This window comes from Nuphar pumila, chromosome 13 (genome assembly GCF_984573655.1).
Source record: "Nuphar pumila chromosome 13, dmNupPumi1.hap1.1, whole genome shotgun sequence".
Lineage (NCBI taxonomy): Eukaryota > Viridiplantae > Streptophyta > Magnoliopsida > Nymphaeales > Nymphaeaceae > Nuphar > Nuphar pumila.
The window spans coordinates 5,344,586-5,363,819 of NC_143261.1; the positions used below are offsets into that span (position 1 = coordinate 5,344,586).

Genomic DNA, 19,234 nt, shown 5'->3' on the forward strand with positions numbered 1-19,234 from the left:
GGAAAAAGACATCTGGCATGGGTCATCATCTCATGACCCCAAGTAAGCCTTTAAAACCTAGATTCTGTGAAATAGTCTTTTCAAAAAAAAAAATCCCAAAAGAATAGAAAAAGTTTTTGAAATTCAAAAAATTGAAATATTCCAAAAAATTCAAAAATTGAGAAAATCCAAATATTTTCTTCTCCTGGGTTCCAAGCTATCCTCTTTGCTGCAGAAGCATGTTATTTTTATTGACAATACTAAGAAAGATTTTGTCAAACCGTTCCTTTGTTTTCTCTAATCACTCCCAATGATGTTTTTTTGTCAAAATTATATGGGAGTATGTCAAAGGAGTGTGAACCTATCTAAAAATCTAGGTATAGGGTACCATAAAGCCATCTAAAGTCTAAATCTCTTAGGCAAGAATGAACCTCTAGCAGCCAAGTCCAAACAGTTGCTCTTAAACTGGCCTAGCCTCATTCGACAAGACTCAAATTGTCTTGAAAACCCGGTTTACCTTTGAACACTGGCCTGACCTCATTCGGTAGGATCCACAACAGTCTCAATACCCAAGTTATCCTTGAATTGGATTGACCTTATTCGGCAAGACCCATAATGGTCTTGACAATCCAGTCCACCTTGACTCCAACAGTCATAGGAGGAGCATATGGATTCTTCATGATGCAAGGTATCTCATTAAAATATTATTAAAGGTCAAAGATCTTATCCCAAAACAGATCCAACTCTCATCAAAATGGTCTTTCCTCAAACTATATCCATGCACTTCGAGAGTCTATCATATAAGACATCCAATTCTTAAAGAAAAATAAGGCAGTGACATAGTGAGGCCAAGGTATTTTAATCAAATAATTCTGGCGCATGAACATATAAGGATTTATTATAGAGACATGAGATCATTATCAATACATGAGTGTAAATCCTGTAGAATCCACTTAGGTAACCAACTCTCTAGAAAAAAGAGAGGTATTGAATACCTTTAATGCTAATCAACTTCATAGGTTGGCCTCCTAAGGAGCCTTTTCTTTTATCTTGATGAGGAAAAACATTAAAAAAATATTTAAAAAAAGTATAAAAAGTAAAATGTCAAAAAGAAAAAGTAAAGCACAAAAAAAGAACAGTAATTTAGGTTGACACCTACTCGGAGTCCATGGCAAGGTGGCAAGCTCCGTTTATGAAACTTTCTCAAGGGTAGAGGTTGGAATAAAAAATAAGAGCTAGGAGAATATCAATACTTACTGGACCTATGGCAAGGTAGTAGACTCTGATCATACGGCTCTCAAGACACAATAGTTGGATTGCTAGGGGAATCCCTCCCAGACTAGGAAGCCATGAGACCCATGCTTGCCAGATCTCAAGTTAAAGGATGGCAAAAGTGAGGAATAAGCCCCTTTCGATCTTAAAAAAAAAAACTCCAAGAAACTTACCTAAGGGAAAGAGGTGTACTTGAATGCATTCTTATCAAGCCTGAGTTTTTCAAAGTTTAAGCCTTAGTGGGAACTATTAGACTAAACAGGAATGCCTTGAGATTTAATCACATATCCCTACAACTAGTCACTTGAAACCAAGGTGAAATTAAAGGAGAAAAATCCTAGTGAAGCCGAGTGTCTTCACCTTATACCTAAGAGGAGAAAAGTCTAAAGTGTGAGTAAAGGAATCAACTTGTTAGGAGGTTTCTAATTGTTCCCAATTGCTTATCTTGATGCCTAAGCCTCTACTAAATTGCTAATCATGATGAGTAATGAATAAGACTTGATTTGTGATATTTGTTGATGGCTAACTGAATATGTATCATGCATAATGAGGCATGATCTTGAAATAGATTAATGCATATGTACAACATATATTTGTGTGCCTAAGTGAAGCATACAATTGATATGTTTACACAACAACGTGGGTCGATATGCACTGGTAATGATTGTATGTACATAGATGTGCATGATATGCTTGTGTGATAGCATGACATAAAAATGATGTTATTTTGCATACATAGAGTGAATTTCAAGCTTGAAATGTTGCATGTATAAGTATGGATGATTAGCTTATCATGATTGTAGTAATGCATGTTGATTGCAGTTACTCATAAATTGTAATGATAAGGACTAATCAAACTTATGCATGCTAGTGCCATATACATATTGTTGCATATGAATATGTGGTTGCATATTTGTATTGGCACATTTAATAAGAGAGTTAATCAAAGAAACAAAATATAAAAATAATTCTCTTGTGGCTTACTGAGAGAAAGTATGGTACAATGGGTGACTCTACGGGGATGTTACGCAAGCACGCAATGTTGCTTTGCCCCCCACCTACGGAGTTAGGAGAAACTAACATGACTTATCTGCAATGTGGTAGGTAAGACTCATGAGAAAATATTGATATATCAGGTTGTGAAGATTGAAAACTCTCTCAAATTTACTGTCCTTTCTCTAGAAATATGACCAATGTTGGAGTGCAACACAGGTTAATAAGTCACAATTGTATATATGAATAAGCTTGAGCCGTACCTCTAAAATGGGGTAACTATGTGTTGTACCTGCAAATGATTAGTAAATCAAAACAAGCATGTGGATTGCATGCAATATCCAAAAATTTCCAATGTTAAATAAAATTTAAAAATCAAGCCTTTATGAATCCTGAACCAATTTAGATATGATTTGACATCTAAAAATCCTGATTTGAATAACTATTGGATCCAAACACTAATCTAAACTTGTATCTAAACTTTTGATGGATATGGATATTACCCAAACAAATATTTTTTAATGAATCTGGATATTTATTTAGAAACATATTTTAGGAACATATTAGTAAATAATTAAATTATCAGGGGCAAAATGATAATTTGTCATTCTAATAGCATATTCAAGTAAATTCCTCAACCATAAAGAGGTGAAAATGTAATTTTCATGATATTAATAAAATTATTAGGGTTAAAATAATAATTTTCCACCCTAGTGGTAAGTTCAGGTAAATTCTTAAACTATAAAGGGGTAAAAAGGTAATTTTCATAACCTAAGTGGCAATCTGGTTATGTAGAATCAGATCAGACAATTTTAGTAAAAATAAATAGGATTAAAAAGAATTAATAAATAAAATAATAATAAAATAATCCAAAACCATCAATGTTGATGATTTTGGCCAACAATTTTTTAGGTGGACCCATCAAAACTATCAAATTTGATGATTTTGGCCCACAGTTTTAGGAGTGGGCCCCACTAGGAAGGGATAAGCTTCCCCTCTCCCTTTTTTCTTTAGATGAGACCTAGGGGGTGTGGGCCCCATAGGGGGGGGACCTCCTTTGAAGGCTATAAATAGCCCCCACTCCCGTCTCTCTCTAACCTAACACATCCCTCCCCTTTCTCTCTCTAACTCCTCTCTCCCTTTTCTCTCCTATTCCCTCTTTTCTTTTTAACCCCAACCCCTTCTCTCTAGATTTTTGACTCAAACCCTGATCAATTTTTTGGTTCATTCTGATAGAAATCCCTGCATCCCTTGCCTCTATCCAACTACGATCTTCGATTTCTCTAAGGAGTGTTGATAGTCTATAATCGACTTTGAGTTCGATTAAAGGAGGTTTTGCTCAATTCGGTATAAATTACGAAACCCTATCACAAAAGCGCTACCCAAATTTTTATAAATAAGGTAAGTGCTCGTATTCCTCATCTAGACCCTACCATGTGCTCATGAAACTTCTTATCCCTTTCCTGAACACTTAGGATTTCTCTTATGTGATGATTTTGTCAAAATTTCATTCCATTTATGCTTCCGTATAGAAGAGGTTCTGGCAAAATTTTTAAAAGTATTCCTGATATTTTCATACTAAAATGACAGAAGTTCTGTCAAAATTTCTAAAACAATCCTTAGAATTTTCATGTTAAAATAGAACAAATTCTATCAAAACTTTTGAAATCTTTTTTGGGTTTCTAAAAAAGAAATAGAGTAAGTGTTGTTCAAAATTTCAAAAAAAACTATAGATATTATTCTATAAAAATAGAATGAATGTTGTTTAAACCTTCCAGAAATTTTGAACTACTCTAGCAGTGGTTATGTCAAAAAAAAATTGTAAATAGGAATCACCGCAAGGGTACAGAAAAAATGGTTAGGGTTCTAGAGGAAAAAAGGTTTATGCTCTTTCCATATATAAACGAAAACAAATGATCACAAATGCCTATATATAAAGGTAAATTTGCATGCTAAAACAAAATCTCGTATCACTTAAAGTCGACAACATGCGAAAGTTCGTGAATTCCATAAACTTTTTATGAATTTTGCATCGAAAGATAGACTTTCACAATTACCAATGGGAAACCGCAAAAATCTTGATGAAATTCGCACTCTAATCGCCAATATATATACACACATAGGTAAAATCGCATGTTAAAACAAGATCTCACATCACTTTAAGTCGACAACATGCGAAAGTCCGTGAATTCAATAATCTTTTTATGAATTTTGCATCAAAAGGCAGACTTTCACAACCACTAACGTGAAACTCTTGATAAAAATTCACACTCTAATCGCCAATATATAGGTAAATTCCTACACTAAAACAAAATCTCGCATGCAAAACTTTTGACAAAATTCACATCGTATATTGAGATGTAAAGTAGCCATTTTTGCATTGTATATTGTGCAACTTTCATGTTTTTTATGAAAATATCATGCAAATTTCATTTTTAGTGAGATTTAGCGAGATCAAGAGAGTGTTGTGACATAACGCACAAAAAGCAAGAGATCCGCGAATGCGAAGAGTAAAAAGGTCCTAAAAATGTCAGGAACCTGCAAAATTGGATATTCAAATTTAGCGTACAGTACGATCATTTTTCGTATTTATAATCAAACCATCGCTTGAAATCCCCATGTCCTAAGTAGGCAGTCAATGGGTCAGACACATGTTGGATTAGGTAGGTATGGGTTTGGGTTTGCGTTTGCAGTATCGATACGTTTCGAGTGTAGGCATGGTTGGACATGGCTTAGGAAGAGATAGACCCAAGTTCATATGCAAATAGCCAAAAACCCCAAAAGCAAAAACCAAACAAATAGTGGATCAGACAATCAAGTGCCCGCTTTGAAAAAAGATAAACCAGATAGGGGTCCATATAAGACCCAGAACTTGTGAGTCCGACCCGTTTAACTAATCGGACCAAATTTTCAGAGCCCAAACCCAGGTCATAACGGAATCGAATCCGTATTAGAATCGGATCATACACGACCCATTGACAGTGTTAAAGACTTGAGCGGTGGAAACAAGAGGCCGTGTGCCGCACCTCCTCTGCAACTTCCCTCGCACTCTCTTTCTCGGGTCTGCACCTCCTCCTCGTGCTTCTGGGAACAATAATGGCAGTAAAATATGTTGTCATAAAACCTTAGATGACGTTTTTGATGTCTCAAGATTGAGGTAGGTAGACATTGCCGTACTTATCTCTGTTCATTATTTCTTCCTTTAGCATATTGTGATTTTGGTGGTGGTGGTGTTTGTTCGATGAGCTTTTTTCTTTTTGTTGGTAATCTCAACTTTTACCTTTGTTACCATCTAAATGATGGCTACCCATCTCTTTTTTTTTGCTTGTTTTTTGTTTGACGTTGCATGAATTGTTTACCATGCTATGAATTCTGTTTGTTTTGCGTTTGGGAACATTTTATTGCAGAAAACATATTGGGATAAACTTTAAGTATTTTGCAAATGCTGTTTGGTAGGACCGTAGTATGAGTGTTGGAATTCCTGCTTAGTTCTCTCTTATAAAGAGGTCAATTTTCCTGTACACCGACATTGCAGAAAGGCTTCGTGCTCTCTCTCAAGAATTGCAACAAAAAAACAGACGTATAAGAAATAATGAAGTGCTATGATTGTAATAAGGTCAATTCTCTTGTTAGGTCACTATATTCAGCTAATCAATCTTCTTATTGTAGCAAACAAGAAACTGAAAGGATTTGTTGTTGTGGGCTCCAAACTGCAGAAGCATTCGATAATTCTTGGGTGGTGCCTAAGCTGCTTTGAGTATAGTTTACTTCCTAAACACTCCAAAGCAATCCACTTTGGAGCTCTACACTGATTTCCATCAATTTCGGGGCAAGTTTAAGCTTTTTACCACCTATAGAGGTATTAAAGAGATCTCTTTGAAATTATGGGTCTACAATATTTTGCAATTCTCATATCCCAGATTTTGAGAAACCATCATCAATGGGATTTTTTAGGTAACCAGTCTTCCTCTTACTGTCTTACCCTATCCTACATATTATAAAAGCAGAAGTGCACCGCAAGTGGCTCAAAAGTTTTCTTTCTAACTTTTTTAAAATGACATCTTTATGCTATGCTCTTGGTATGTAATTAAAAATTTCTTCAAACATGTTTACATTTTTTTCAAGAAAGTCAAAGTCTTACTTACATGGCATTTGGTATTTCTTTTATAAAATGAAACACTTACAGAAATAATGATACAACTTCACAATCACTATTAAAATCCCTTCGCGGACAAAGAAATCAATCCAAACTGACATGCTTGAGACCTTCACTGCTGTTTGGCTGAATGATAATGCAGAATGGATGAGTGCTCAATGTCGCAAGAGGCTATTCACACAGTGTTAAACCTCTCCTTTAATGTCTCTTTGGAGTTTTCCCATGTCTTCTTCAGCAGTCTACTGTAATGCTGCTTCTCTATGTTACCCATGAGTAAATCTCATCCTCATGATCTCTCTCTATTTTCATGCTCTTTCAATAAATTTCTTTTTTTTTCTCCTAAAAAAATCTCTCGTAACGATTCACATTAAAATTTTGCCTATTAAGTAGGTTTTATTAAAATCTCCCCTGGTGATTCAGAGTCCCAAAAGGGCAAACACGTCTCTCTCTCTTTCTCCATAATTAATAAAATCTCAATCTGTCTCCTTCTCAAACCAATCTTCTCTTACTCCCTTTGAAAACTTTTCCTTTTCTCTCTTTTCCTTACTACATGATCCTATTAAAGTAAACCACTCTCCATTTGAAAAAGAACAAAACTGCGAGCTTCACTTCGAGATGAGGCTGAGATTCAAGCTATCATATTAAAGTAAACCACTCTCCATGTCATGGGCTTACTTTTTTCAATAAGCCAATGCGGCGCGACGGTCCTTCCTTATCGCCACAAGCCTACTTATCGCTCTGTCACGGGCATAGAATGTTTTGCAAACCCGCGACGCGCCAAGCTGCCCAAGCTGGACAGCCTAACGGTCAAAGGCCGCGTAATGACACGTTTTCATGTGCTGAATTGTGAAAACACGTGAGAGAGAGAGAAAGAGAAAGAGAAAGAGAAAGAGAAAGAGAAAGAGAAAGAGAAAGAGAAAGAGAGAACCTCTCTTGTGAAATCGGCAGCCCAATCTGTCTCGGTTGCTGCGCTAGTCCTTCATTAGTATAGGGTTACAAAAATCTTTTACAAGGACAACATTGCCCCTTATAAGTAACACATGTTACATTATGATACAACTTTAAAGCAAAACTCGTGGATGGATATGGATCCGATATCAGATCCATATCCAATCCATATTCCACATTCTAATACCCTCCCTCAAGTTGTGCATGGGGTTGAACCATGTGCAACTTGTTCTTCAGATACCAGAAACAATGACTTGTAAGACCTTTTGCAAACATATCGGCAACTTGGTCTTCTGAAGGCACATAAACTGGTTCAATCTCTTTGTCGGCTATCTTTTGTCTGATGAAATGTTGATCGATTTCAATATGTTTAGTTCGACTGTGATGGATTGGATTGAATGCAATTTGTATAACACTTCTATTATCACACATAAGTGTCGAATTTGAGATATCCTCTCCCATCTCTGTAAGAAGATGCCTAATCCAGGTCACTTCTGCTGTGGTAGCTGCCATAGATCTATACTCTGCCTCTGTGCTAGATCTTGCCACAACCTTCTGTTTTCTGCTACTCCATGAGACAAGATTTCTCCCAATGAAAACACAGTATCCTGAAACAGACCTTCTCTCATCTGGATCCCCTGCCCAGTCTGCATCTGTATAGGCAAGTATGTCATGTTTTGGTGATTTCCATGAAGATTGAGTATATGTGAGTCCATCACCCACCGTTTCTTTTAGATAACGAAGAATGCGTTTGACAACATCCATGTGACCAGTCTTTGGTTCATGCATGAATTGAGATACTTGATTGACAGAATACACAATGTCTGGTCTAGTGAAGGTAAGGTATTGTAACATACCTACTAAACTCCGATACTTGACAACATCAGGATATAACTCACCATCACAGATACTGAGCCTTTGATTAACAACACTGGGTGTGGGTAGAGGTTTACAATCTGTCATTCCTGCTTTAGCTAGAAGATCAAGAGTGTATTTATGTTGAGTTAATGACATTTTATCACCTTGTCTATCTACCTCTACTCCAAGAAAATATCTCAGCTCCCCAAGGTCTTTCATTTTGAATCGCATACTCAATAGAACTTTAATTCGCTGAATGTGGTCTGGAGCATTACCAGTGATAACAATATCATCAACATATATGAGTAAGAAAACCACAGTGGTACCGTTCCTATATATGAACAGAGAATGGTCAAGTTGGGAACGAAAGAAACCATGTTTATGGATTTCTAAGGAAAAGCTTTCAAACCATGACCTAGAAGCTTGCTTCAATCCATACAAAGCTCTGGTTAACTTGCATACATATTCTTTTGGGCTTCCCTCTGTATAACCTTGAGGCTGCTCCATATAGACCTCTTCCTTAAGTCCCCATGAAGGAATGCATTCTTAACATCAAGCTGACTGAGGATCCACCCATGTTCAATTGCCAGGCCAAGTATAATGCGAATAGTTCCCATTCTCACCACTGGGCTGAATGTCTCATCATAATCCTGACCATATTCTTGAGTGAAACCCTTGGCCACAAGACGCGCCTTGTACCGTTCAATGCTACCATCCAGTTTATATTTAATTTTATAAACCCATTTGGAACCAACGACATTTTTGTCTGGAGGACGGCCAACTATCTCCCATGTTCGACATTCATGAAGTGCCTCGATCTCCTCATTCATCGCTTCAATCCATTTGTTGGATTGGATAGCTTGATGAAAATAGTGGTTCATCGTGTTTTTCAATCTGGGATAGAAAGATCTGAAAGTCCAAAGAAAAGTTGTCATAACTAACCCACTTTTCAATAGGGTGCCTTATCCTGCCTGATCTTTATGGTGGTTCTCTGTCATTAGACAATGCAATGTGTTCTTCAACAGGTACATTCGTTTGCTCTCTATATCTCCTGGTATACACATTTCCTTTGTATCTTAGACACTCTGCTTGTGATGCATCATCTGAAACTGTCTCACCATGTATGCTTTCAGGAGACAGAATAGTATGCTCGGCAGCATGTGAAATAAGTTCAGCACTAAGCCATGGATCATGCAACTGAACCAGTAGGTTCACGATTGGCATCTGTTTCTTTTCCCAGAAAATTATTTTCATCAAAAACATTTCTGGAAATTCTAATCTTATTTGCAGGATCATAGCATCTGTAACCCTTGTGTTCATCTGCATAACCTACAAATTGGTATATAGAGGCTTTGTCTTGGAATTTAGTCCTCATGGATTTGTCAATATGAACATAACATGTGCACCCAAAAACTCGTAACTCATTATAATCGGGATGTGCACCAAAGAGAACATAATAGGGAGATTGATTTTCAAGAATAGGCATAGGAAGGCGGTTTATCACATGAGTGGCAGTGTGAAAGACTTCAGACCAAAGACTAATGGGTAAGTTACTCCCATGCATCATACTAATTGCACTTTCCACAATATGTCTGTGTTTACGTTCAACAATTCCATTTTATTGTGGAGTGTACGGGCAAGAAACTCTACGATGCATCCCATTATCTTGGAGAAAATCTAAAAATTCTTTAGAGGAATACTCACCACCTCCATCACATTGGAGAATTTGGATATTTTGAGAGAATTGATTTTTAACATAGGCATGAAAGTGACGGAAAATGGAAAAGACCTCTTATTTGTGTTTCATAAAGAATATCCAGGTAAAACGAGAGAAACTGTCAATAAAGGACACATAATATTTACTTCCAGAAGAGGAAGGATTAGGAGCTGGGCCCCAAACATCTGAACATATTATCTCAAAAGGTATAGAAGCTCTTTTATTTATTTGATGAAATGGAAGTCCATGACTTTTGCAAACCTGACAACTGGGACATATTTTATTCCTCAATAAAGGTGAAACAGACTCTGAAAAAAGACCATTGGATACTAACTTTTCAATAAAGACTTGACTACAATGACCAAGACGAGAATGTCAGAGATCTGACTTATTACATTTGGATGTACTTAGGACACTTTTGGAGACGAGATCAGACTGGGGCTTTAGGACACTGGAAGCTGGATCTTCATTAAAGACATACATGTCTCCACGTCGCTCTCCTTTAGCGAACATCTCCTTCGTTTGAAGATCCTTGACAAAGACAAAAGTAGGAGTAAATTCCACAGAAGAATTGGTAGAATCAACAAACTTGGAAACAAATACAATATTTTTCTTTATATTTGGTGCATGAACAACATCAGATAAAGGAATAGATGACTTAGACAAAGGAATGACGACATTGCCTATGTTCGAAATAGGGTGGTGAGTCCCATCTTCGGTTACAATATTAGATTTTCCAAAATAGGGAGTCAGAGTAGAGAACTTACCTGCATTACCAGTGACATGGGTTGCTGCCCTAGAGTCAACATACCATATTCCATCATCATTTTGCTTCAGATTCAAGTTGGCCATAGCAGATAGAAGGAGATCCTTAGCATCTTCACTGACTCGGAACGTACCTGCAGTTCCTGATGTACCAACATTTCTGGTGTTTTGCATTCTATTCCGATTTTGTGGGTTGAACCAACAGTTGGCCTTGATATGACCTCGCTTGTTGCACTGATAGCATGTGGGAACATTCTTTGAAAAATTGGCATTAGAATTTGGTGTAGGTAGTAACCCACGTCCACCCTGGATTGGATTTCCCTTGCCTCTGCCACGCCCTCCCCATGTACGATCAACAAACGTCCCTGTGACAAGAATCTCATGCGTAGATGGTTGCCCTGCTGAAGCGTCAGATATGCTTTTCAATGACATCTCGTATTGGAAGAGTTTAGCACGTAATTCCTCAAAACTGGGCAACGAAGGCAAGCATAATAAAGAAGTGACAAGTACATGATACTCTGATCCCAGGGCATTCAGTGTTTGTTGCACCTTTTCTTTGTCGGACACTGGATATCCAACAAGGGCTAATTGATCTGTGATGCTTTTGACTTGATTTAAAAATTCAATAATGGTCATTGCTCCCTTCTTTAAAAGTTGAAATTCACGCTTGAGAAACAACACCTTAGCCTCTGATATCTGAGAGTAGGTTTAAGCTAAAGTTTTCCACAATACTTTAGATGTGCAATCATCAGGGATAGAAACCAAAACTTCTTGCGACAGTGTGAAAGTGATATATGCAGCGAGAGCCTGATCACGTTTCATCCAAGCAATAAATACAGGATTGCGAATGGTGCTTGACATTGCTCCATCCCCTTTTTCTTCGGTGGTGACAAATTTCGGAGGTATTTGAGTGGAGCCATCCAAGTGACCTGAAAGATCTTGACTGCGAATAAAAGGGGTAATCTGCCTTTTCTAAGTCAAATAGTTATTTGTATTCAATTTTTCCGAAACCAGCTGCCCCAGGAAGTTGGAGGAAAGACTAGAATTGCCTGAAGAATCCATTTGTAGGCTTATGACAAAAATGTGACTGAAAACAAAGAATAGAGTGACGCAACTTATGACAGAAATAGGTACCAGAAGAAACAAATTCAGCCTTTTTGTGTAAAGTGAGAATGAATGAAGAAGAAAAATGACCTGCAGTTGCTCTGGGTAAATTAAGAAAAAGAAGTGCAACAACTAACCCAGTTATGACAAGTTGCTGTGTGTGGATAAAAAAAAAAACAGGCTGTGTGTGGATTAAGAGGAATAAAAACTGCAGGAGGTTGTGTGTGGATTAAGAGGAATAATAAAAAAAAACTGCAGCAGGCTGTGTGGATAAAAAAAACTACCAGTTGCTGTGTGTGAATAAAGAGGAATAAGGAAAACTATAAGAAAAGAAGGTGAAATCAATAAGAAAAACTATGAGAAAGGAAGGTGAAATACCAATTGCTGGAAAAGGAAAATTGAAGAAGACAAATTAGGTAGCAGACGTTAACAGAGAGGGGTCACGTTGTTGAGGAAGACCAGATTCACGACTTCTGGAAGAAACAAGAAGAACACGTTGACAGAGAGGGGAGAGAACCTGATTCACGTGAACAAATTCACGTTGCTGAGGAGGACCAGATTCACAACTTCGAAAAAACAAGGAGAACTCGACTTTTGCTTGGCTGTTCACGTCTCTGAGGGAGAACTCGGCTATTGCTTGGCTGTTCACGTCCCTGAGGAAGATCCTTTTTTTTTTTCTACCCAGGAATACAACGTGCTCTGATACCATGTGAAAACACGTGAGAGGGAGAGAGAAAGAGAAAGAGAGAACCTTTTTTGTGAAATTGGCAGCCCAATCTGTCCCGGTTGCTGCGCTAGTCCTTCATTAGTATAGGGTTACAAAAATCTTTTACAAGGACAACATTGCCCCTTATAAGTAACACATGTTACATTATGATACAACTTTAAAGCAAAACTCGTGGATGGATATGGATCCGATATCGGATCCATATCCAATCCATATTCCACATTCTAATATGAATCATTTTCATTGGCTCTGCGCACCACCCCGTGCGCAACTGCCTAGCAGAAGCTGATCAAGCGCATTTTCAAATGCACATTCCATGTAGTCCATGCCACTTAGTGCATAGCCGTCTCATACCAGCTATCACTTTCGAAAGAGGCATAAACTTTGCCTTAGCCTTGCGTGCCATGAAGCGCCTTGCAGATCCATGCGCATGACATAGCAAAACCTCGCCACTGAAGGAACAAGACCTTGCGCCCCCCAGTCCGAAAATCAGTTGATGATTGAACACCATAGCGAAGAGCACCACTCATTTATTCACCGATGCCTAGGCATTCACTCGCCTAGCCCCGAGTCACCATACTCGGTTGAAATCACTTAAGGTGATTCTTGGGAGAATTAGCCCTAACCCACACGCACCCCCGTGCGTCCAACCGCTACGCGTGGGAAAGATCTTGCAAGCCGAGAGGTCTTTAACCAAATCTCTAAGGGCAACATCCTCTGATCCGCTGGCACTGCTTAACCGAACAACGCTCCACGTCTGTGTCGCCACACAACGATGCATTAATGACGATACCGATGCTTATAGCATGCCATGCTACCACCACATGTCACCGATCAAGCGAATGCATACCGCACGTTCCTACACTCGATGTATTTTTCATTCAGTAGAGCTCCGCACTGCACATGCCCCATTCCGAAAGATCAGCCCGAGATATTCTTCTCTACTCAAAACCATTGTCGTCCACGACAATGCTGGTGCAGGTAAGAATACAATCTTCACTGATATGCCAATTTCTCTTTGTACTTATCTTTGGTTTACTTTTTTTTTCCAGCCTACTCAACTTGTTCTGGTTTACATCCATCGTTGCCACAACCTTTAACATGCCAAGTCCCATACCTTTAGCGCATCACCGATCACTTAGACAACGTTTTTTTGCTCTATCAACATTGAACATTCTCTGCTTGTGAGACCCCATTGCAGTCTCAAACACAAGCGGGTCATCCTCGCCCGCATGACAAACTTGTCGTTTTGATGCTCATGACTGGGGTGCTTTCTAACCCCAGCAAGGGCAAGTCCAAGCTCTTCGTGGTCCTCACAAAGAAAGACGACCACCAATGCATGCCGCAGGGATATAAACTCCCTTAAGCACCAACTTGCGGTTTTTCACTAGTCCAAACTAGTCCTCAAGTGGGGGACATCTTCTTGCGTATCACCCTAATGCGGTCCTCCAAAGTGTCTTCCTGGGCACTCGTCTTCACAAGGGCACTTTGCCCCAATGCTGCACTCTCCTCCCGAAGTCAGCACGCTGTACTCTCTCAGAGTCAGTAAAACGTTTCCGCAGGAACCAACGAGCCACGAACAACAACTTCTACAGGCGCAATCTATTGAAGATCTGCCAACTCAAGGAACCAAAGCAACGAACCTTCTGCTCAATGTGGGCACTCCACTAACGCACAATCTTGGGAGAGAATTTAGAAGTTTAATTGAGTCTCCCATACCCAAAGGTGCAAATCCATCCAGCCGAATCCAACGTGCATTCTCTGCATGCACAAGGCAAACGCCATGCTCCATCTGTGAGCCTAACGCACAACTGGTAGAAATATTTGGCTTATCTTCGTTCCCTTAGCCAACTGAACAACAACCTTACACTTATGCTTTTTATCAACAAAATGTCCCATACCATACTACCAACATCTTGTTTTTGTGCTCGGCCAACCACACTTTAGCTGCGCAAAATTACGTAACCAAGATAAACCATCAATGTTCTCTTCAGTGTCGCACACAATGAAGAACAAGGTCTTCGTGAATCTTTCTGCTTTGATACCAATTTGTCACAGACTTAATTTTTTCAATAATCCAATGTGGCGCGACAGTCCTTCCTTACCGCCACAAACCTACTTATCGCTCTGTCATAGACATAGAATGCTTCACAAACCCGCGACGCGTCAAGCTGGACAGCCTAACGGCCAAAGGGCGCATAACAACACGTTTCCATGTGCTGAATCATTTTCATTGGCCTTGCGCACCACCCCGTGCGCAATGCGCATTCCATGTAGTCCATGCCGCTTAATGAATAGTCGTCCCATACCAGCTATCACTTCCGAAAGAGGCATAAACTTTGCCTTAGCCTTGCGTGCCATGAAGCGTCTTGCAGATCCATGCGCACGACATAGCAAAACCTTGCCACTGAAGGAACAAGACCTTGCGGCCCTCAATCCGAAAACCAGTTCATGATTGAACATTATAGCGAAGAGCACCACCCAGACTCATTCGCCGACGCATAGGAATTCACTCGCCTAGCCCCGAGTCACCATACTCAGTTGGAATCACCTAAGGTGATTCCTAGGAGAATTAACCCTAACCCACATGCACCCCCGTGCATCCAACCGCTACGCGTGGAAAAGATCTTGTAAGCCGAGAGGTTCTTAACCAAATCTCCAAAGGCAACATTCTTTGATCCGCTGGCACTGCTTAACCGAACAACGCTCCACGTCTATGCTGCCACACAGCGATGCACTAACGACGATACTGATGCCTATCGCATGCCGTGCTACCACCGCACGTCACCGATCAAGCGAATGCATACCGCACGTTCCTACACTCGATGCATTTTCCACTCAGGAGAGCTCCGCACTGCACGTGCCCTATTCCGAAAGATCGGCTCGGGACACTCCATCTCCTATAAATTTACCAATATTGCTATCTTCCTTCCTATATGGGCTGGTGCTTGGATTTACCTTTGAAGTTTTAACCGTCGTAGCCATTTTTCTGCAATTGCATCATACCAGGCTTGGCCTTTGAGAAATTGCCTTATTGTCAACTTACGTTGTTTCCTAAGCATTGTTTTTCTGCTAAGGAGAAACAAAATTTTTTGGTTTAGTATGAAGGTGCTGCTAAAGAATGTGTGGGATGCCCTGGCATTTGGGATACCTTTACTCATGCAGCCAAGTATGAGCACAATATCCTTTTGCTATTGCATGCTCGAGGAAGCTTGCAAGTTGCAACTTCTGTTTTTTCTTCTTCTTCTTTTCCTATGTTTTGCCAATGCATGCACTTGTGCAGACATGATCAAAGATGGTTCTAATGGTGACATAGTGGTGGATCCATATCATCATGACAAGGTTTGCTAATATATATATATATATATATATATATATATATATATATATATATAAAGAGAGAGAGAGAGAGAGAGAGAGAGATTTATGTGGAAGAGTTGTACATTAAGACATATGATGCTGCACACCATATGTCGATCATAGCTATCCAATTGAGTGTATCCTGGATGTCCACCTTCTCAGTCATTCATACATATGATCCTAGCCCTTCAGATGCAATCAATAAGATAGCTAGGATCAAAGCATCATATGACATAGGATGCAAAACTTTTGCATAGAGCCTTGCATTTTATTGCACTATCTCAAATAATATTGCATTTATTTTTCTTAAAATAGATTGTAGAGTTTTCATTAACTTTGATGATCACTTTTTTCTTTTCAATAGATTTAGTTGGTGGAAGAAACTGTTTGATCATTGTTTGTTTGATCTTTAGGAAACACACACACACACATTCTGGTAGAATCTTCCTTGTATCTGCATCGTGTCTGTCTGTCCATGCTCCATACATGCATACATATACACAAATGTGTGAATGCACAATGCACAAGTTCGTACATACATGCATATATATGTTTTAAATGTATACATATTTGTATATTATTCTTTTTTTATTTTGACATAAAAAATTAATATGAACATGATTTATCTAGGCCCGACAATATGGATGGGCTGTTAAATATCTAGTACACCATAAAGTCTAGTTTTTCAAGCGCATTATAACCTATAACTATTATCTAGCTTGATGGAGTTTTTTTTAATGACGAAGGAAAACCCTCACTGAAAAGTAGGTCACTTAATGGGCCCACCTCCCGGCGACATAAAACTCCAAGTTGAGGACACAACCACCTAGCTTTATCACGTTCTTGACACGGCCACTCAACCCAGAGTTTTACCTCGCTGTGAGGCGGGCCCATTAAGTGACCCGGTTCTCGGTGAGGGTTTTCCTTTATCATAAAAAAAATTCTGTCAAGCTCGATAATAGTTATAGGTTATAACATTCTTGAAACACTATATTGTCATCTTTTATTATTAGTGAATGCTTATTACAAATGGTATACATAGATGCACAAACAATGGTTGAGAAAATTACAAATATACCCTTATACATATGGGTATTTGCAAAAAAGAGAAAAAAATAAGTTAATGACAAAACTGCTCCTACAAATTGTACATATTTATATAGTGTATACAACTTAACAGTAAGTACCTCTAAATCGGAATGAACCCTAAAGTAACTACAAAATCCTAGAACCAAATGTGTGTTGACTTGGCTTTGTGGATTAAACAAAGTCATTGGTTAAACTCAAACTTGACTAATGACTTGGTAGAGAATCTTTTATTTTCAAAATGCACGATTTAATTCCAGATCACTTAATACTGAAAAACTTGCATTTGATTAGGCAATTTTTTTATTTGATGATGAGAAACCCTTGCTGAAGTGAGGAAACCCCCGGATGGGGCCCCATGACCACCCTGCCTTACATGGCCCACCTCCGAGAGTTACAGACATACCCGTCCACCAAAGGGATTTGATCCGGTGCCTTCATCTCAGCACCCTCACGACCACACCGCTGACCACGTGGGCAGCCATTTGATTAAAAAATTCTTAGTAATCTCCTTGCATAATCATGACGTGGATTTTGATTTGACTCATTGATTTGATAAGAATTCTTATCTATGTGTCTTGATCCACTTTGCAACAAGCTGCTACATTGTAAATCTAATTGGAGTCAACAAATAATTTTGGTATCCACACATGGATCACGCAAAGGCTGGCCCCATTCTTTGAATTGTTCTTCCTTGCCTTTCCTTTTGGGTTGTTTCCTCTCCTCTTTTTCTAACTAGTAATAATGTTGCAGAAACAACTAGAAGCGTCAAGTGATATAGGAGAGGGTGCAATAATCACCATGGGGAGGAAGAGAAAGCGTCAATCAAATCCCTTGAATTCAAAGATTGGGTGGGTTAGATTCTGCTGATTCACTCTCAAATCAATCAATGTTGGGTTTTACCTTTTCCCTTATTTCTTTTTAACTGTTCTCTTGGCGAACCCGTCATTGGCCCTTTTTCTACTTGAATTTTGCTTTCTGAAATTAATGACCGTTCTTAAGCGGTTTTGAAAGCACCCAATTGCATTGTTTTCTTGGTACTCTATGTGCATTCTTAGTGGCTATTTGATTTGATTTATGATACTTGGTAATTCTTATACAAGAAATTGAACTGATGGGTTTTCTATATCATTGCAATGAAAGTAGTTTAATTTTTTAGGTAGTTTTTTTATTTTTTTCCATAAACAAAGCTGGGGGAATTTGGGCCCCTCCCTTTTACAAACATCCTTTAGCAAACCCAAACAGGCCTGAGGCCTCTTCATACTACCAGGCAGTTATTCAACCATCCATGTACCAGTGGGGTTTGAACTTGCAATGTCCCATCACATTGTGACTTGTACAAACTGCTCCTACCAGATGGTTGGAGCCCCCGCTGGTTATGTAGTTTTTTATTTGCATTGATCCTTTTGACTAACAATGTGAAACAAGGAGATCTAAGTGTCTTTTATGTATTTGTTTATTTTTTTTGAATAAAAATCTCTTCAGAATGCCATGGGATATGCACTTTTTATGTTGCTATTTAGTATGTAAAGTTCTAGTTTGGTAACATATGGTCCCAGTTTTGTCCTTGGGGTACATTAAACATTAATCTTTTATTCCATTTTTATTTTTCTTTGTATCAGCATCTCATCATCTTTATCATTATATTATATCAATTCTTTTGGTTCTTCTTATAAGGTCTTGTAACTGTCCCATTCGTCCTTTATGAGGAGGATCATCCTTTGTGGCAAGAAATTCAAAAGTGGGAGAAAAATGGTCAGACACCACGAGGTCCTGTTTGATTGCATGGGAGAAAATTTGGAAAAGTTTCCTTGAAAACTTGTAGTCCCACATGTTTTTTTTGGTGCTTAGCATACACAGGGAAAGCTTCTAAAAAACCTTTTCATTTTAAATAAGGTTTTTGGAGTGGGGAATATCCAACTTTTTTCTCCAGATAGGTTTTATCCAATATGAACACATTTATTTCAATGTATCTTTCAGGCAACAACATCTTGCAAGCAACCCCTTGTGAGTGATTTGTTAAAAAGTGTAACTATATATATAATATAATATATAATATTTATTTATTATATTTTTATTTTTATTTATTTTATTTTTCTTTTTCCTTTTTATATTTTTACTTTTTTGTTTAGTTCACATTGAACTAGACTTTTAACTAGTCAAGATCAAACTAGATCTTGACTAGTCAATATAGTCATTGGAGATAGTCCAACGACTCTATGGAGCTTCTTAGAAGCTTCTCTTTCTCCATCTCATTTGTGTATAAATA

At 38.5% G+C, this 19,234-nt stretch overlaps 1 protein-coding gene across 3 annotated transcripts in view; it reads left to right on the forward strand.

The window, feature by feature from the left end:
- Window positions 1-5,259: 5,259 nt before the first annotated feature.
- LOC149817604 (uncharacterized) overlaps window positions 5,260-19,234 on the forward strand; it is an 80,982-nt gene continuing 67,007 nt past the window's right edge. For 2 of the 3 annotated variants that reach the window (XM_089984844.1, XM_089984845.1), the window contains exons 1-2: window positions 5,262-5,401; window positions 17,719-17,816. In XM_089984844.1, the coding sequence (XP_089840970.1) occupies window positions 17,767-17,816 (50 nt within the window). In that variant the 5' untranslated portion in view covers window positions 5,262-5,401; window positions 17,719-17,766. Of the gene's footprint in view, window positions 5,402-17,718; window positions 17,817-19,234 lie in introns of all 3 variants that reach the window. The other variant, XM_089984843.1, reaches the window with a different exon arrangement.